This window comes from Mesoplodon bidens, assembly GCF_964165515.1.
Source record: "Mesoplodon bidens genome assembly, chromosome: 2".
NCBI classification, from domain to species: domain Eukaryota; kingdom Metazoa; phylum Chordata; class Mammalia; order Artiodactyla; family Ziphiidae; genus Mesoplodon; species Mesoplodon bidens.
The window spans coordinates 138,612,292-138,633,391 of NC_138177.1; the positions used below are offsets into that span (position 1 = coordinate 138,612,292).

The following is a 21,100-nucleotide window of genomic DNA, read 5'->3' on the forward strand; positions in this document are numbered from 1 at the left end:
TACTCTATAAGTTAAATGCCATTAATACCTCCAGCTTAACAGGTGAGAAAATTGAGACTTAAAATGATTAAATAATCTGCTGGTAATCACACAGCTAATAAGTGACAGAACCCATATTTGCAAACACTAAGCTATCCTAATATCCTGCATTAAAGGGAAAACTATCTACTTAAACACTTATCATGCAAGATGTACTTGGAATTATTCTCAAACAAACCCTTGTTATCATTCCTATTTGGGTCTTGAAAAAACTAAGGTTCAGAGAAATTAAGTACCCTGATCAAGGTCATGCAACAGTTAAATGGTAGAACCAAGATCCCCACCCAGATGTGTCTGACTCCAAAATCTGGATTCCTTGCTACCATCTGCCGGCATATTTTTTCATTCCACAGTCCTTGATCAAATGATATTTGCTACTTACAACCCCACCTAAAACTGTAAACCATAATAGTAAGTACCGTTTAGACCGTGTTTTATTTATCATGTGCTTTTTAGAGTTAATTCTCATAAGAGCCTTTTGCAGTAGTTTATTATCCATACATTAGTTATGGGAAAACTGAGACTCAGAGATGCAAAGTTTTAGCTTTTAAATGGCAGGACCTATATGAAAAGCAAAGACATCTTTGTAAGAAGAACTCTTTTTACGACCACATTGCCTAATGGCTTTTAATTGGGGCCATGAAATGCTACTGGCTTCTCACCAGCAGAGCATCAATAGAAGTCATGTTTCGTAAGGTCTTTGCAGAGCCTTTTCAATATGGCCCCAAACTATAGAATCATGAACTTTTAGAGCCTTGAGGGCTATTAGTTTACTTTCTGTTCCATGCATGGTTTCTATTACAGCATCCCTGATGGAGGTATCTTATCAGATTTACTTAGATTCCTTAACTGATAAGAAACTCTATTTCACGTTGTCTTTTGAGAGACAAAGGCACAGAAGATGAGCCAAATTTGTCGGGACCTATCTACATGAGCCAGAAAAGGGGGTCTAGTTCATTGTCTAGTAGAAGAGACAGATACAGACAATTACCATTAGTATAGTGTATGAATTAATATTTTATATATATATATATATATATATATATATATATATATATATTCTGGCTTCTTCTCTTGGCTCCAGAATCCCTGCCATATTTCCAAATGGCTGGAGGCATCTCTCCCAGGAAGCTGGCCCTTCCAGGCAAACTCATCATGTTCTTCTTGCCCTAGTGTGTGTGTGTGTGTGTGTGTGTGTGTGTGTGTGTGTGTGTTAGAAGTATAATGTAGAAGGAAAATAATGTAATGTAATGTAATATAATGTAACGTAAATATAATGTAATGTAATGTAGAAGGAGTACACCTCACAATTCACACCCAGGCCATCTGCAAATTATCTAAACTCTGCTTTCAAAATATATCCCTAATCAATCATATTCTTTCATCTCCATTCTTTATTCCCTACCTGGATGTCAACAAGAGTCTTCTAACTGTGCTCCCTGAGCCCACTCTCACCCCATCTAATCTGTGCTCTGTATAGTAGTGGAACGACCTGCTGACACAGAAGTTAGACCATGGCAGTGCCCTGCTGATAACCCTGCAGTGGTTTCTCATTTCACTGCAGACATGGTCCATACTTCTTACCATGACCAGCAAGACGCACTGCAGCTTCTTCCAACCTCAGCTCCCTCCATCCTCTCCTCACCCGCAGGCTTTAGCCACACGTTGCTTATTTCAGTTCTCAAACATGGCAGGCTGTCCACTCTGCCCAGGACATCCTCCCTCTTTCTTGTCTTTGGAGTCTCCTTCTGAATATCTTTTGGACCTTATCCCAGTTAATCCCAGACACTTTCCCAGATAATCCTAAACTAAGTGATTGTCTTCTCCTTCTCCTCCCACAGTTATTCTCTATTTCTACGACCTGTTCATTTTCTAGCCAGCTCTTATCACAATTTGCAATTTTATATGTATCTATTCATTAGCTGACTCAACAGAAGTTATTAAGGCCAGGCACTGTTTTAGGAGATGAATATATAACAGTGAACAAAACATATGAGGCCTGTGCTTTCATGGAACATGTATACTAGAAAGAGGAGGTTGACAATAAACAAATAAGCATGTGAGCGTGGTAATTATAGAATATATAGTGATATTCTGAGAATTAAAATAGGGTGCTATAACAAAGAGGGACTTGCCACATGGTCAGAAAAGGCCTTTCTGAAGAGGGGGCATTTAAGTTGAGATCTGAATGATTAGAATACAGCTATGCAAACATCAGAGAGAAGGATAGCCCAGACAGAGAGAATAGCTAGTACCAAGGCTGTAGGCTAAAATAAGCTTGCTGTGTTAGAGTGTGAGCAGGACAACAACGATGACAACAACAAGAAAAGAACACAGAGAAAGAAAGAAAGGAAAGAGAAAAAAGAGAAGAAAAGCAAAAAAAGCCATCATATTCTAGCAGTGGCCAGATGAGAGATCATAGTTGTTTGGACCAGTTAGATGACAATAGAGACGTGGACAGATGCCACATATGCTTTAGAAGTAAAGGTGACAGGTCTCACTGATGAGGGGCAAGAAGTAAGGGAGGAGCCAAGGATGACATCTGGAGTTTTGGCTGTTTATTTAGTTTCCGCCACTAGATTGTGAGCTTTGCAAGAACAGGAACCATATCAATTTTGTTCACCTGGCACATGACACCAACTCAGTTAACGTGGTTGATGAATGCATGTCTGAACAAACAAAACTAAGGAAGAATGTGCAGAGGAATATCAGGGCAGGTTTCACGGAGGTGGGGCTGCCCATACAAGTTCAAAAGAATGAGTTGAAATCTGTCAGGTTGGCAAGACAGGAAAGTGCTTTGGAGGCTGACAGCACAGCATGTGCAAAAGAAGGCAGGAAACGTACATGAATAGAACAGTGTCACTGAAGTACTTGCCCTGTCCTAGGTAAATTATCAGCTCTGTAATAGGGCCAGACTCCAGAGCAGCCAGATGGTGAATGCACTATTCTCTTTGTCAGATCTTTATACAAAGACAAATAATAGGAGCTCCAAAGAAGGGATGAAGGAGAAAAAAAATCTAAATCCAGAAATTCAAACCCCCATCCATACTGATTCCTGTAGAAGGTAGAAAGCTGTCAGCAGCAGCCCTTGAGGAAAGTCTAGGGTCCCACTGAAGTCTAACATCACCTCCCCAACATCCAAGACATCCCCTGATGTTTGATGGATGGTTTCATGCTGTCTTTGGGGGAGAAGCATTTTATCTAAAGAACACATTAGAAGAAAACAGCCTTGTGCATCCTCTGGGATGAACCCATAGAGAATCTGAGGCAAACCCAAGGACAAAAGATTCCCCCAGAGCAAACCAGCCCGTGTGTTCACTTAAATCATTCCATTCCAAGCTCAGCTCTTTGAGGACGTGAATGTATACCACACGGGATATTTCTTAGAAACAAGCACTTGCTAGAATATAAATATTGTTAAAGTCATTAGATCAAAGATACACCGAGAGAAAAAAGACATTGAAAAAGAGGGGGGGGGAAGGGAGTAAGAGAGAGGATGAAAAAGCGACAAAGAGAAAATTAGACAAACATCAAACATAGAGAGAGGGTATGCATGATTCTATTTGTCAAAGGGAAAGAAGGTAGATGTTTTTGTTCTTTGTAGGTTAATATGTAAATGACATTCTGATTTATTAGCAGTCTCCAGCAGATGAGGTGATGATTAGCACATTTCCATATTTATAGAAAAGCAACACTAACCTTCCGGATTTATAGAAAATCAGCTCTTCCCAAATAGCAAATTGTGCTATTATCGACATATGGTTTTCTATAAACAGAGCTGAGGTAATTATCCCTGGGACAATTCGTTAGTGGGCTCCTTTTGAATGTTAACCACATTGGAAGCCCATTTCTGCCTCACAGATTTTAGAGAGGAGGGGCTGGAGATACCCCAGGCAATTAATTAGTAATCCACCACCAAAGACAGAGCCCAAATGAAAGGGTCTACCACAGCCACGTGGTGGAAAGACCCCAGGTCCAGGGCTCTGACGCCAGCTTCCTGCAGCCCTGGGCCAAGTAATTAACTTCCCTAAGGAGGCTCAGCATTTCTGGGGCTAAAACTAGAATTACACTAACCTCCAAATGTTGCCAAGAAAATTAAATGAGAATGTACGCAACAGTCCTGGAACTTAGTAAGTACTCAGCAAATGGTAGCTCTTTTTCCTTCCTCATGTTTTTGAGTGACTCTAAAAAGATCCACTTGAATTAACTTTTTCAAGCTCTTTTTACACTGGTCTCTCCTGAACTATTTATTTTGTATCATGACTCTGTCCATGTGTACATGTCTTTAACTGGCAAAATTTTCTTGAAGCAATAATTTATCTTCACTACCTACAACCCACTATGATATTTTTTATTCTGTTCTGTGTTGTTCAAAATGTTTGTGTTCCATACATTGATATCAAGACCTACTATTGGAGAGACACTGATGTAGAGAACAAATGTATGGACACCAAGGGGGGAAAGCAGAGGGGGTGGATGTGGTGCTGGGGTGAATTGGGAGATTGGAACTGACATATATACACAATATGTATAAAATAGATAACTAATAAGAACCTGCTATATAAAAATAAACAAATAAAATAAAATTCAAGAAAAAAAAAGACCCGTAAAGTTCTCCCACTCAAAAAAAAAAAAAAAAAAAAAAGACCTACTGTTGGGTTTCAATCTGCAGTTTGTATTGTGCTACAAGATGTTAAGGACCATATTTAGATTTGCTCACCTTTGTATCCCTAGCACAAACACATAATAGATACTCAATAGATATTTGAATTATAAAAGAATGGATACATGAATTGATGGATGAGTTAATGAATGACCCTAGCCAGGAATCTAAGTTAATGTCTGCTTTCAAACTCCATGTCTTGTTTTGCCCACTCACCCTGCGTTGAGTGCTAAAGAGGTGGAAAATTGTCAGACATGATGCTTGCTTTCAAGGATCTTGCTATCTAGATGAGGAGAGAAATATTAACATTTGGAAAATTGTTTTTAAAGACTAAGCAGTGTGGAATTGATATGAATGTGTTGAAGGAAGGAAGTGGCCAGCCTGGGCTGGTGGAGTCAGGGAAACTTCTTGAAACTTGGAAGTTGAACTTGACTTTGAAATATGGATACACCTCTCACCCTTCTGCTCAGTCGTTGACTGGATCTGTGGTTCTCAAACTGTATTAAGCATCAGAATCACCTGGAGGGCTTGTCGAAACACACTGGTGGGCCCACTCCCAGAGTTTCTGATTTAGCAGATTTGGGATGGGAACCTGAGAATTTGCATTTCTAACACATTCCCAGGTGACACTAATACTGTTTGCTGGAGTCCACGTGTTGAGAACCACTGTTCTAGCAGTTTGGAGTGAGACCATGAAGATTGTTGATGTCAGTGTTAAGGAGTTTAGACTTTTTAACCAGTCAGGATATTAAGCAAGGAGGTGATGTCATAAGATCTGTGAAGCAGAAGATCCTTCTGGTGGCAGTTGTTGAGAATGGATTGGAAGGGGTGGGTCTTCCCCTAGAGACCATTTAGGAGATGATGCAGTAGTAAGTGAAAGATGGGAACCCAGCCTACCATTGTAGGATGGGATGCAGAAGAAGAGATGTTGACAAGAGCTGCTCAGGAGAGAGAACTGAACGGTCTTAGAGATCTATGGCGTGAAAGGGAAGAAGGGATCTGGGATGACTCTAGGTTTCTGTCATCACTGACTGATTGGATGGCAGTTCCATTAACCAAGAATCTATATTTAAAATGTTTTCACATTTTAAATAGCAAAACCCCAGAGATCCTTTATTATTGCTTTTTTTTTTTTTTTTTTTGTGGTGCGCGGGCCTCTCACTGTTGTGGCCTCTCCCACTGCGGAGCACAGGCTCCGGACGCGCAGGCTCAGCGGCCATGGCTCACGGGCCCAGCCGCCCCGCGGCATGTGGGATACTCCCAGACCGGGGCGTGAACCCGTGTCCCCTGCATCGGCAGGCGGACTCTCAACCACTGCACCACCAGGGAAGCCCTCCTTTATTATTGAAGAGGTAACTATGGTGCAATAGAAAACACATGGTTCTGGAGAACCAGACAAGTCTGAGTTCAAATTCTGTTTGTAGTGCTTACTAGCAAGTCCTTTCACCCTTTTGAACCTCAAGCCCCTGTAAATAATAATACTAATGCTACCTTATAGAGTTGTCATGGAGGCTAAATGAGATCATGTGTGGCTGACACTCAGTGCCTAGAAAACAGCAAACCATGTCTGGCGTATGCAGCATCGAACACTGCGTGCATCAAGCATCCATTCTACTTACCAGCTGTTTCCATTCTTTCTTTGTTAAGCACCAGGATATATTCATAAATGCCACCCATCGTTCCAGACGTTATGTAATGGGTGCCATAGTCATCGATGAACTTGGCGTATATGCCGTAATTGTACTGCTCTGGAAGTTCCATTAATGACTGCAGCATAACTTCATCCAACATGATATTCTCCCTCCTCATCTTAAAATGAGCAGTCTGCACCTTTGTGAAAATTCTCATGAAGCCATATTTCTGCCAGTAACAGCAACCGCCATTGAATGAAAGAAGAGAACAAAGAGAGTATACATTTTACCACATGAGATCATGCAAAAGGGCAGTATTTAGTACCTGTGGGAAATATAAATATATTCACATGTAACTGTATGAACATAAATACATATAACAGAGTATTATTACGTTTTTCAAACACATATTAGACACCAGCCTGGCTTCTTCTCCCACATCTGCATCTCTGTTCCCACTGCCCCTGTCCAGGTCAAGTTCTCATCACCTTTCACTGGGTTGGTTACTACAATGTGTTTCATTGTGCTCCTCCCCTGTGTCCGGGCCCCAGTCCATTCTCACCTCCACATTTCTCCCTGCTCTAATTAAAGCACTGCATTATGCAACCTGCTACACAAGTATTAGGTATCCATTAAAAATTAGGCTTAGGAATATTTCGATGACATGAGGAAATGCCAATATCACTTAATTTATTAAACAAATACCTTTCAGTGCCTACAGTCACATGCATTATGCTAGGTGCAGAAGACACGATCTTGAAGGAGATAGGCCCCTGCCCTCATGGAGATTACAGTCTAGTGGTAATCCTGTACTGTTCAGTAATCAAGAAAAGCAGGACCCACAGGACCAGGGTGAGGTTGGATTGGTTTAAGAGGAAGGGGGTCATGTACGAGCCTTACTTGCAGGGAATGTAAACCTTGATCCAAAGTGATAGTGAAAGTTGGAAGAAGCCACCTGCTTTTAGAAAAGTCCACATGAATCTGTGACAGTCAGATCTCAGAACAGTACTTTCCCATCAGATCAGTAGCTTATTCGTGGCAAAGCTCCAGAATGTAATTTATATATATATATAGATTTTTTTTTTAATTTTAATTTTTATTTTTGGTTGCATTGGGTCTTTGTTGCTGTGCATGGGCTTTCTCTAGTTGCAGTGAGCGGGGATTACTGTTCGTTGAGGTGTGGGGCTTCTCATTGCGGTGGGTTCTCTTGTTGTGGAACACGGGCTCTAGGCATGCGGGCTTCAGTAGTTGTGGCACACAGGCTCAGTAGTTGTGGCTCATGTGCTCTAGAGTGCAGGCTCAATAGTTGTGGCGCCCGGGCTTAGTTGCCCTGCGGCATGTGGGATCTTCCCAGACCAGGGCTCGAACCCGTGACCCCTGCATTGGCAGGCGGGCTCCCAACCACTGCACCACCAGGGAAGCCCTGTAATTTATATTTGTTGAGGAAGTTAATTTTTATAACTGTATTTTCATCATCCAAAATAATGTTTTGAGCCCTAACTAAATCCCCAGTTCTGGTATCAATGTCTTGAGGCTTTTGGTAAATTTCTGATCAATTCAGTGAACATTTCTCCAGCTCCTGATTACCTCTCCATCCTCATCACTCCCTCCTTTCCCTTCCCACCTGTGCTTCAGCCAGCAGAAGTCCTTTCAATCCCACATTTGTGTGAGGCAGTCTCTCATCTCCAGGCCTTTGCACATGCTGTTTCCCAGACCTAGAACAGCCTTCTGTTAACTTCTGCCCCCTTTCATCTGGACAACTGGTACTAGTCTTTAGATCTCGGTTTAGACAGACTTCCTAACTTCCTCAAGGATGCATTGTCTGACCTCTCAGGATAATAGGCAGTTAATGGTAAATGTTTGATGAAGAAATGAAAGATTCATTAAGCAGGCCAGCCCTCCAATCTATTTGGAAAAGCCGGGCTTGCTTTAGAATTCTTCCAAGTCTGGTTTAGAGGGCTTGGCTGTTTCTCTTTAAGACATTACCATTCTAAGTATTTCCCTCTGTGCTCCAGGTAACCATGAAAAACGATGGGGAAAGTGATAAGAGTACTAGTCTTATCGTGCAATTTTATTCCCTTTGTGATGATTCTGTGTGGTAAAGCGTAAGAAGAGAAACAAACATGATTACTACTGATCAGACATGTCCAATTACACAAGCAAATGAAGGTTCAATTACTACTGTACTTTTCAATGCAGTTAAGGTAATACGTGTTCAGCATAGATTATGGAATACTGTGTGACACGGGCATTATGTTTTAATACCTTCTGATTATACTTGCTTAACTTATTCAAGAACGAACTGTCTCGTGACCCAGATACACCTGCGGTCTCAGTAAATGGGCTGCCTGCAGGGCCCACACCAATGGTCACTCCAGCCGACATAGACTTGTCATTTTTTACTTTAGTAAAAAGGTCATTTGCATCATCGTAGGACTCTGAGGAGATTGTAGTATCTGCCAGGGCCTGAAAAGCATCACATAGATGTTAGCCTTGTGCACTAACATTATATTCCAATTCATACTTAATATTTAAATCTTTGCTTTGTAAAATATCCAAAGTTTCAGATTATTATAAATAATTCCTTTAAAAGGCTATTCCAAATTGATACTAAAATACAGAAAATTCAGCAGTGCTTAGTATTTAGTGGTACTGCTAAAATATTTATTTAAACACACACACACACACACACACACACACACACACACGATTCTGATAAAATGCTATATTGTTCTGAGTGTGTATTTCTTTCCAGCGGGCTTATCCTTCTTGAACAGATGGTTGCTTGGCTCTGCAGTGGAGAGATACAGAAAGCCAAGTCTAGGCGTGGACCTGGGAGGAAAGGGGCAAAGGCATGCAGGTGGTGATAGTTCTAAGCAGAGGTATGCTTAGGGACCACCCACAAGTGTTTGGTCCTTTCATTCCAGGATTGCATTCCTCTGCTAGCTTGACCTGAGGCGTGGTCTCGTGAACCAAGGAAATGAGGGTTAGGAGCCCATGAGAGGTTTGCTCTGTAATCACGAGAGCATGTGTTGAGATGGAGGCTCCATCAGTTTGGGTCCTGAGTGTCTGTGATGATGAGAGTTTCTTTTCCACCTTAGGAAGGATGAGTAGAATAAGTAGGGCATCGCTGCTTTAAAGCACTGAGATTTCAGAATCCTTTTTGCCACAGCATAACCTAGTCTGTCTTGCCTGACACGTAGGCCCTAGACTGTCCTCCAGTTTAGAAAAATGGCATTGTCTATGTCTTCCAGCTCGTAGACAGAGCCTGATGGCAGAGGTGGAAGTGGAGTGGGGAGAGCCAATTTCTTTTGTTTAAATTGTAGTTGACTTACAATATTGTGTTAGTTTCAGGTATACAGCTTCAGATTCTTTTCTATTATAGGTTATTACAAAGTATTGAATATAGTTCCCTGTGCTATACAGTAAATTCTTGTTTATTTATTTTATATATAGTAGTGTGTATCTGTTAATCCCATACTCCTGATTTATCCCTCCCACCCCCCTTTCCCCTTTGGTAGCCCTAAGTTTGTTTTCTATGTCTGTGAGTCTGTTTCTGTTTTGTAAATAAGTTGATTGGTATTATTTTTTTAGGTTCCACATGTAAGTGATATCATATAGTATTTGTCTTTCTCTGTCTGGCTGACTTCACTTAGTACAATAATCTCCAGGTCCATCCATGTTGCTACAAATGACAACATTTCATTCTTTTTTATGGCTGAACAACATTCCTTTGTATATATACAACACATCTTCTTTATGATGGACATCTAGGTTGCTTCCATGTCTTGGCTATTGTGAATAGTGAAAGCCAATTTCTTAAAAACAGACTCAATAAGCCTGGCCTTATCCTCTGTCAATATTTTTCTCTTGAGAAACTTGGGGGAGGGAGGATGTGACTAGATAATTGTTCAGAGTACTGGCATCCTATCATCTCTCTCTATAGATAGAATGTGGATGATACCTAGATAGAATGTGCATAATCTAGCCTCCCTTCTAAAAGATGTATAGCCAGGCTTAGTTCAGATAGATCTGGATTTAAATCTTGTCTGTGCTTACCTACTGGGCTTGGCGCTTTATCCCTCTAAGTCTCTGGGGTTTTTAATATCTAAAATGGGCCAATAATAATATCTGATGCATCGTCTTATGATGAGGATTCGGTGGGAGAATTTGTGTGAAAATAGAAGAGCTGACACATGGTAAGCCTCCAGTGAGGTTTGCTGTGTCGACGGCTTACGCAAAGGGTGAGGGGTGAAGAAAGGAATGGCCAGGAGCAGGCTCTGGAGCTCGTTGTGAGCTACAGAGTGACCAGGAGACCGCAGAATTTTAAAGATGGGGAGAATCTTAGGGGTCATCAGCAGTTGGCAAGCACTTTTCAATAGCGGAACCCTTTCTTCCAACAAAATCATGGACAGAAAGTCAAGAGATGAAGGTCACCAGTGAGGACCTGCTCCTGGTGAAGCAGGAGCACAGGTCTCAGACCCCCCAGCCTCCTTCTGTCCTGCCCCCACTTTACATCTTAGTAACCTGGGCCCACAGAGGGGCAGTGAGCTGCTCAAGGTCTGATATACGTCTATTCTAATAGAGTCAAAACCTGGAAATAGGTCTTCTGACAAGCAGCCTAGAAAATCAGGCCCCGAATCTATTTTATTGACTTAGGACTGGAGCCGAGATCTATAGCAGTGGCTGGTCCCATTTACAGTATGCGGCTCACTGGCCCTGCCATTGCCTCTTCAGCACTAAGCATGCGTGAGGGCAGGTGCAGTGGAAACTTCAGCCACCAGCAAACCCTACAGCAAATAAGATCTTCCAAAGCAAGGCAGCTATCTCCACCAACAGCTTCCCCTCCCTGCACCCAACCAGTGGCCTGTGAGCACCCCTGTTCAGACTTACCTCAAAGTGGTACTTCAGGAAGTTGTAGGGTTTCCGGAAATACTTCTCATCATCTCCATAGTAGAGACGCTCACAGGTGGAGTCGTACCGAAGCTCTCTCCATTCCCCGTTGTATACGGTCTCACACTGGCCCCCATAATACCTGACATCATATACGCTCTGAGCTTCTTTCTGGGTCAGGAAATTATACCTAAATTGAAAAGGCAAGCAGCTTCTGGGAGAGAGCATTGGAAGAGCAGAGATAGCACAAAATATCCTCTGGACCATGATGTAGCAGGTGGGCTGAGCAGCGTTTCTCAAACTGTGTTCTGTGGAACCCCAGATTTCCTTGAAGTACCTTAAGGGCCACTTTGGGCAACAATGGGAGTCTGAGTGGACTGGGCCTGGGCCCCCAGGTTCCCTTAGACCAGATCAGCCAGACAACTCCATTCAGCATCTATAACAGTGCTCCCACATGGGAGGCACCTCTAAATATTTGTTGAGTAAATTGAAGAAGAATATGCATGATTATCAAGAGTCCAAGCACAGGAACCAGACAGTCTGGACCCGTTTCCTATCTCTGCCACATCTAGCTGTGTGACCTTGGGCAGATCACTTAACCTCTCTGTGCCTCAGTTTAATCATTTGTAAAAAGCAGCTAATACTACTGCCCTCACAGAGTTAAACAATGAGTTAAAACAAGTAACAGTACTTAGCGTATATGAAGTGTTAAATAAATATCGTTGTTATTTTTGTTAGTATGATTTCAGAAAAGGTTTTGCTGCTAAAAAATAGGTTTGAAATATTGGGTGTAGTTCATAGTGCTAAGCTGAGGATCTAATCCTCAGAAAGGCCATAGCATGGAGGAGGCACAGTGTGGAGGTCAGGGAGACGCCTGCTTAATTTCCAGCTCTGTCATTTACTAGCTGTGTGACTTTGGACACATTCTAGAAACTTCCTGAAGCTCATTTTCCTCATTTGAAAAACAGACATAGTAAAACTACCTCTCCTGGTTTTTGTGAAGTCTAAATGAGAGTATCAGAGTAAAACAGAAGTACAGTTGATAGTAATACTTCTTTTCCCCTAGCCCAATACCTTTCCAGAAATATTTCCCATACTTCCCTCTCTGGGGTATTTCAAATCTATCTGCCCAAGTTCTCTGTTTTAGGTCATGGATGGTTTAACCATATTTAGGTAAAAATCATGTGAAACAGGTGAAAATCTGCTTTAATGTCATACAAAGAGAAAGTTAACCGAACAAAATCATTGAAAGTTGGCTAAGAGTTATAAGACCTAACAATCTAAGCCTCATATGTTGTGGAGAATAAAATGATTGCTTGTCTTTGCCTCTCAAACTCCTACTCAGCCTTTAAGACCCAACTCAAATGTTGCGTCCTCTGTATTGCCTTCTTTGATTATCCTGGACAGACGATTGTCCTTCCTCTGTGTTCCCATGGCATTCAGTGATCGCCTCTGGCATAGTATTTGTCATGTTCATTTATGTCCTCTGTGAAAGGGCACAAAGGCAGATGAACAGGGGAAAAACTGTGAATAAAACCTACTTCAAAGGAATAAATGGATAATTGCAGAGTACCTGGCATATAGTAGAAATTCAATGTAAGTTCACTTCCTTCTTCTCTTCCTTTCTCCATCTCTTTCTTCACATTAGTGGAAGTGATGTAATAATAGCTATGATGAATTGAATACACACTATACCAGACATTTAGCATACATTAACTTTCAACCTCATGACAATTTTGCAAATGCAAAAATTGAAGCTCAGAAAAATTAAGTACCTTGCCTATAGTCATAGCTGGATTTTTTTCCTAGATTTTTTTTTGACAGTACAATCTGGGTTCTTAGTCTTTACCCTGCAGTTTCTATCTTTCCCCCTGTGGAACATGTTTCTGCCTGTAGCTGATAAATACAGGCCCTCTAATGGGCCAAAGAAAAACTCTAAAGAACAATAAGCCCGAAGATTGTAATGTAACCTCTAACCATAAGTAAAGCCTATATGTATTTTAAAAATGTGATTGCAGAAGCCCCAGTGAAAATAAAGAGAGACCTTCTACTTTTTGGAATTTAGAAATATTCACACATGGGTACAAAATTATGTATGTAAGAATGTTCATTGCAGCACTGTCTATAAGAGAAAAATGGAAAACAATCTAATTATCTTTCAATAGGAGGTAGTTAAATAAATTATATAGTTATACTATACGAGAATTGGGAAATTTTATTTTAGTTTTTACAAAGGGCCAGGTAGTAAATACTTTAGGCCTCGTAGGCTACGTAGGTTTCTGTTGCAACTACTGAACTCTTCCACTGTAGGGCAGAAGCTGTGTTTCAATAAAACTTTATTTAAAAATAGACAGCAGGCTGAATTTGGTGTTCAGGCCATAGTCTGCTGACCCCTGTTAAGGAACACTATGCTGCCTAGAAAAAGACAATAGAAGATATGGGAGGAAAATCTTCAAAATATATTAAGTGAAAAAAGCAAGTTATGGACAATATGTACAGCCTGAGCACATTTATGTAAAATACACTTATGTCTATAATGCACAATATACCTGATAGGCATACCTTCCATACAGTGTAAGTTGTCAATGCATTTTTACATGATTGCAAAATCATGTAACAGGGGTCAGCTCTAGGGAGGGAAGAGAGAGAGGGTGAGTGGGTGGGACCAGGTGAGGGATAGTGAAGGAAGAATTTCAGTTTTCACCTCAAATAGGCATTACTTCTGTAACAATAAATAAAAATTTAAAACTGGGAAATGCCTAAATTAGAAAAAATAAGATATCAGGAAAGTCCTCTGAGATCTTGAGATGAATGAAGAAACCACCATAATGTCAGCTACTGGGAGTGGAGGTGGGCCCGTTCTACTGGTTTCAGTGTTAGGTGTGGCAAAGCACACGAATCAGCAAGTACATTTGAAATCTCCTGATTGAATCATGTGAGAGCAGGGTCATGGTCTGTGATATTTTTGTCAATTACGAGGGAATTGTTTTTCAAGTCAAAATCTCAATATTTCATGCTTGTAGTCTGTTTATCCCACAGTCACTTTCAAAATCAACAAGAATCCCCTTTTATTGGTGTTAGAGGCTGAAATATGTTCTCCCAATATTTGTATGTTGAAGTCCTGACTCCCAAAACCTCAGAATTTGACTGTGTTTTGGTGATACGATGCTTAAAGAGGTAATTAAGTTAAAATGAAGTTATTAGGGAGGGCCCTAATCCAGTAGGACTGGTATCCTTCTAAGAAGAGGAAGTTAGGACACAGCCATGTACAGCGGGAAGACCATGTGACGACAAAGGGAGAAGACGTCCATTCACAAGCCAAGGAGAGAGGCCTCGGAAAAAGCAATCTTGCTGAGACCTGCATCTGAGACTTCTAGCCTCCTGAGAAAATAAATTTCTATTGCTTAAGCTACTTAGTTCGTGGCACTTTGTTATGGCAGTCCAAGAAAACTAATATTATTGGTCTAAAAGAAACAGGAATTTGATCATCTTTTCATACGTGTGTGTCTACATGCATTTACAGGATTCTGTCCTATCTTGTAAGTGGGCTGTGATCTGAAGGTAATTAAACCACAATGAATGAGAGCTGCATTTCACAGCACCCACACCTGACCCAGAGTGGGCTGCCATGTGGCTGGGTCACTGTGTGATGAGTACTGTCTCTCTCTGTTTCCTCATCTGTAAAGGCCAGTTGGTCGTATTGATTCGTTTCACTGCAGTCAATACTCAGTGAGAGGCTGTTCTGGGGAAAGCTCTGTCGTAAGGGCTGAGGAGATGATAAAGATGAATCAGAGCAGCCTCGGCCCTCAAAGAGTTTATATTCAAGTCAGGGGACAAGGCCCAAAGCAAAGTGTCAGGGAACTAACAATACCATGTGTCACTATGAGTGTGGCCCTGTGCTGGATGCTGGAGAAGCAGGAGATGACGAGGATCCCTTAGCCTGGGGAACAGATGTCTCTGCCCTGTTGGATAAGTCCTGGGAGAGTAGCACACACAGGGACGCTGGGAACAGTAGGAGGGGACTAAGCCAGCCTAGACCGTGTTGAGAGGAGGGGAGAGGGTATCAAAAAGACCAGCTAGAGGAGGTGATGCCTAGGTGTCTTAGCTGGGCTGTCATAGCAAAGTACCCCTAACCCAATAAAGTAACCAAGTCTGGATGACTCAAAGAATAGACATTTATGTTCTCTCAGTCCTGGAGGCTAGAAGTCTAAGAGAAAGGTGCCCACAGGGTTGGTTTCTGGTGAGGCCTCTCTTCTGGGTTGCAGGTGGCCACCTTCTCATCATAGCCTCACATGGCCCCTTCTCTGTGAACATGGTGAGAGAGAGCTCTCTGGTGTCTCTTCCTCTTCTTACAAGGACACCAGTCCTATTGGATTAGGGCCCCACCCGTATGAGCTCATTTGACCTTAATTACCTCTGTAAAGGCCCTATCTCTAAATACGATCATATTGGGGGTTAGGGCTTCAACATACAAGTTTTAGGGGGATACAATTCAGGGCACAACACTAGGTAAAAAGTTAACCAGTTAGGAATACAGAGAAGGACATTCCAGAAAGAAGGAACTAACTTTATGAAGTCAGAAGAAAAGAGTATGATGTGTGCAAGGGACTAAACATGAACATAAGGTGCACAGTGAAGTAAAGTTAGAATTGAGGCCGATTGGATCTCAACAGATAAAGAAACTGGCCTGAGAGGTATAAGCCAGCAATGGCAAAGTGGAGATTCAAGCCCCACCCCATCTCACCCTAAAGCCTTGGTTATATCAGCAACCACAGTGCAAAGCAGAGTAAGAACAGGGCTACTGGAAAGTGCACTTGGGCCAGAGAAGTGCTGTCTTTTGGGGATATTGGAAGCCTTCATGGAAGGTGTAGCCTCTTAAAAGGGCCTTGGAAATGGAATTGGGGCAAGAGGAATGAGTAGTAGAGTGGGAAAGGGTGAAAGGAGGACCCTTGGGCAGAGACATAAAGGGGAAAACATGAGCTATGTCCTGTAAAATTCATATGTTGAAACTCTAGCCCCTCATGTAGTGGTATTTGGAGAGAGACCTTTGGGAGGCGCTTAGGTCATGAGTGGAGCCCTCATGAATGGCATCAGTGCTCTTATCAAGGAGACCCCATAGAGCTCCCTCGCCCCTTCCACCATGTGAGGGCACAACGAGAAGTCTGCGGCCTGAAAGAACACCCTCACCTGACCAGGCTAACACCCTGATCTCAGACTACCAGCCTCAGAACTGTGAGAAATACATTTCTGTTGTTGATAAGCCACCCAGTGTGTGGTACTTTGTTAGAGCAGCCCAGATGGACTAAGACACTTAGAGGGATGGTGAGGACGGCCTCGCAGGATACACTCCAGAGAGATTCACCCCCCAAAGACCCTCTTCTCTCCCTGAAACTAATACTCATGATTGGAGAGAAATCATGCCCTGCCCCCCACAGCCAGCCGGCAGCGACTCACCCCCAGGTCACCCTCTCTGATCCTGGAATCGGGTCATACTGGCTGCAGTCATCTTCCAAGACCCTGACGTCTTCACAGTTGTCCTCATCAGAGCCATCCAGGCAGTCCTGGTCTCCATTACACACCAGGTGGCGTTTCAGGCAGCGACCTGAGGAGAGCCCGTGGATGCTTCTAGAGTGTCCGGGACTCCTCCCCCTCCCTCATGACCCGCATCCATAGTCACCAAGTCCATTCCACCTCTGAAATAGCCATTCGATCCTCCCAGTCCTGTTCCATCCTCCTTCCTTCCTCACTGCCTCTGCCCTCCCTCCAGCCTCCATGTCTCTCACCTGTAGCCCCCCAGCTCAGACCCTGCCCCAGGCTTGCTCTTTCTAATTCAGTCTCCACATTGCAGCCCCAGGGATCTTTCTAAAATTCCAGTCTGGCCGTGTCATCCCTTGCTCTGCATCCTTCAGGACCTCCCCATTCCTCTGCTTCCAAATGTCACTGTCTGGCCCCCGGTAACCTACCTGGCCCATCCCCTGCCTCTCTTCCCAAAGCACTTATTCTGGGCTGATTGTGAGTCCCTAAATCTCTGCGTTTTTGCACGTTCTGTCTCCTAGACAGAACTAAGTCTCAGCTCAAGTACCATTTTGAATCCTGCCCTGACTGCCCAAAGCAGATTTAGGCACCCCCTGCCAGAGTCCGTACATTGGACCTTGTACATACGCCCATTACACTGGCTACCACAGGACACTCTCATTGATTCCTTATAGGTCTGTCTCCCAAAGAGACTAGGAGTACTCTGAGATCAGGCACAAGGACTTTTCACCTCTGCATCACCAGCAGGTAGCACATTGTCTGGCCATCATATGCACCCAATCAGCATTTACTCAATGAATGGATGGATGAGTGAACTGTACCTTTTCCAAATCAACGGGTGTTCCAGCAAAGTTGCCTCAAATTTCCTTGGGCTGCTGACTTGGCTTAAAATTCAGCTTCCTGGGTCCCATCCCAAACCCCAGAACAACAACTTCTAGGGGAAGTGCTCAGGAGCCTGCATTCTAACAAGCTCCCGGAGAACTGTTCTGCATATTAAGTTTGACAGGCACAGCTGTTATCCTTCTGAGATGCTACTCACCTGTCTCCTTACACTGGAAATCCTGTCCACACTGTGCTTGCTTCACACAAGCTGTGGGACTGTGACAGCTGGCTTGGTCCCAGACAGTCCCACTGCAGATGGTTCCCCCGAACTTGTTTGGCTGCAGGAGGCTCCGGTATCTGTACTAAATCATATTTGGAACCAGACACATTCATTGTCTATCAATCAACTGAGATGGGTGCAGGCAGGTCTCAGCTTAACATAAGGAATGACTGTCTAATGATTGAGAGCTTCCTGCAAAGCTGTCCTTTGCGGGGATGAGTGATCATTAATGGCGGTGTTCAAATAGAGGTGGCACTGTCACCAGCTGGAATATTGAGTAGGGCCTCCAAACATCAAATGAGAGGTTTGGGCTAGTTATTTCTAGGGTCTTCCTACTTGCTAGGAAGGACCTCTGTCTCCACCTTCTGAAGCCAGTTAATACCTATTCATCTTTCAAGAGTCATGGTTTACCTCCTTGGGAACAAACTTCCCTAACTAAGTAATATATTCTCAGTTCCCTATGTACCCTCTCTCCTAGCACTTGTCATATAAGGTTGTGATTGATTGTCCACTTCTTTGTCTACCTTTCTCACTAGTTTAGGAACAATTTGCACATAGGGTTAGGGTCAGCAAAGGGAGGGCCACGTCTTATTTGGCTTCATATACTTGGCACTTGATCTGTGGTCAGTTACACGGTAGTCACCTTTAAAAAGATGTTTATCACTTTTCCTTTGAAGAATTTCTTCTGGTCATGGCATTTCCTCTTTCCTTGTGGCATGTCTCGTATGGTTCAGGTGGGGGTGAAGTCACCCCCTCAGTCACAGGACGTGTGGATGTGAACGAGGCAGGGCAACCACAGTGCCAATCATCTGCCAAGTTGCAATGATTGGTTCATGACTCAACCTTATGGCAATCATAGTCCTCTCTGGGAAGTTTCTTTCAGAACTATTGGAAAAGATAGTTTCTTTTGAGCTGAAGTTGCTGGGAATTGTGGTTATCAAGTGGTCATCTTGCGTACTATAGAAAGAGCCCATCCAACAATTAGAGAGACAAAAAGAGCTCTGAAGACATCATCTGAGACCCTGTGTCCAGCTCTGACTGCAGATGAATAAATACTTATTGAAGGAAGGAGAGAAAGAATAAAAATGCATACCAGTCTTGGGCTCAATGTTTTTATGACACTGTCTTCTCTAGGGTGTACAGTGTTAGATACTAGTGTATCAGGAAGAAGCTGAACAGTAAGATATTCCAAGAAATTGAAGTTCCATCCCTGTCTTTAAGAAACTTAGAGATGGTTGAGGAGGTAAAAAATATAACAATATAAAACATGCTGTATGAAGAGCTTCACACGGAGTGTCAGTCAGCACCATATTTTCTGCCGTCTCTTAGCCCACAGGCCTTAGCTTCAAAACTGTTAATAAGTAAATAGGAAGGCAATGATTTGAGAAGTAAGTGAATTGTGTTCCTGACCTGAATCTGTTTATTACTTGCTGTGTAAAGTTATCAGTGCCTGGCACTTTCTGCCTCAGTTTCCAAATCTATAAAATGAGGTGGCTTAGTTGACCTCACTAATCACAATTACTTATGATTCCTTCACCTGTGTCCTATAGTTGAAAGAGCACAGGCATGAGATTAGACCAACTTAGGTCCAAATCCTGGATTCACTTACCAACTGCCCATGAGCAAGTCACTTATCTTTTCTGAGCGACCACTGTCTAGTACGTAAAATAGGTGTGATGACACCTCCCCTCGAAAGGGTTTTATGAGAACTAAGCAAGCGAAGGTCTGAGGACACACCTAGCCCTGTGCCTGGCATATCATTGGTGCTCAATAAATGGAAGTGGTTTCCACATCATTATCAGTGAAGCCTTTTCCAGATGCTTCCAGGGGTGAGTGTGAAGCTTCCCCTCCCTTTCCTCTTGCCCACTTCTGCCTACTTAACTGCCTCTTAGCAAAGAGGCAGAGGTAGCAAAAAGAAGTGAGGATCCAACCTGCCCATTTACCTTCCCTGACTTTCAGTTAATAACAGCAATAAAAGATTTGTAAACTAGGCGAGAAGAGATTATAATTAGCGATCAGTGTGGGAATAGGAGGATATTTTCATTTTCTACCCACTCTCTTGCCCCACAATGCAGTAACTAAAAGAGAGCTCATCATACAAATGTATAGCCAATTCTCTTTCTCAACCTTGAAAACATTCATCAGTTATAAGACCTGAAGTTACCATGATGGTGATGATGGTGATGGTAGCTACCAGTTATTGAGCGCTTACTATTGCCCAAACCCTTTACATTCTTTATGTCAGTTAATCCTCACAAGTCTAGGGGGTTGAGTACTATTAATGATCCCATTTTAAGCTGGGTTAGAATTTCAGTTCTGCCACTTACGGTATATGTGTCACTGGGTAAATTACTTAACGTCTCTGACCCTCGGTTTTCTCATCTGTTAGATGAGAGAGATGAGAGTGTTCTGAGGTTAGTGATAACACAGGTAAAGACATCAGCATTCTGCGTGGTTCTGGTATGTGCTTAGTAATAATAGGTATCAGCATCATCATCATCCTCGTAGCCAGCTGTTGGGCTACTCTGGAAGGATTATGACTGAGTGGGAATTGGATTAGGTGACCTCTAATATCACTTACTACTCTCCATATAGCTCCAGGAGAGGCAGGAGAGGCATATAGCTCAGGTTCATGGGCATTTTGGAATCAGACTGACCAAGTTTTAAATTGAGGCTCTGCCACATTCTTACTGGGCAAACTAAGCAAAGGGATTGAGTGGTGTCTGTCACCTACTGTTGGCTGTGAAAGTCAAATAAGAAGATGATTTATTTAAAGCATTAGCACGGTCCTTGGTATACAGAAATTATTTAATAATGGCGACTATATTTTGTCATTATCATCCTTCCTGTGGTTTCTGTACTTGGAATGATGGTGCAGACATGAGGTTCATTCCCACCCACTCCTTATTTTCTAGGTTGTTACCAAATAATGAAGACATTGTATTGCAGAAAGGTTGGTAAGGATACTTCCCTAGGGACCTCTCTGTGCCATTACCCATGGTTGGTATCATTAAGACATAATTTTCTTTTCTAGGTAGTAGAAAATGTTTCTTTCCAGAAATGTACATCATTGATTGGGTGATTTTGAGAGGAGGAAAAATATTAATAGAAAGAAACTCAGATGGTCTTTCAGTTTAAAACTTAACAGAATTTAATTATTTTAAGGATTACTTTAAAGACACGTCTTTTTGAGTCCCTAAGAAAGTAATAAATGTTGATTTAAACTGTAAGTCATTC

The 21,100-nt window shown here is 42.4% G+C and overlaps 1 protein-coding gene across 1 annotated transcript in view; it reads right to left on the bottom strand.

The window, feature by feature from the left end:
- C8A (complement C8 alpha chain) overlaps nt 1-21,100 on the bottom strand; it is a 67,411-nt gene that overhangs the window by 25,134 nt on the left and 21,177 nt on the right. Inside the window, exons 3-7 of the mRNA XM_081225608.1 lie at nt 17,801-17,945; nt 16,681-16,828; nt 11,227-11,416; nt 8,599-8,799; nt 6,322-6,562 (exon numbers count right to left, since the gene is read on the bottom strand). Of these exons, the coding sequence (XP_081081734.1) occupies nt 6,322-6,562; nt 8,599-8,799; nt 11,227-11,416; nt 16,681-16,828; nt 17,801-17,945 (925 nt within the window). The remainder of the gene's footprint in view (nt 1-6,321; nt 6,563-8,598; nt 8,800-11,226; nt 11,417-16,680; nt 16,829-17,800; nt 17,946-21,100) is intronic.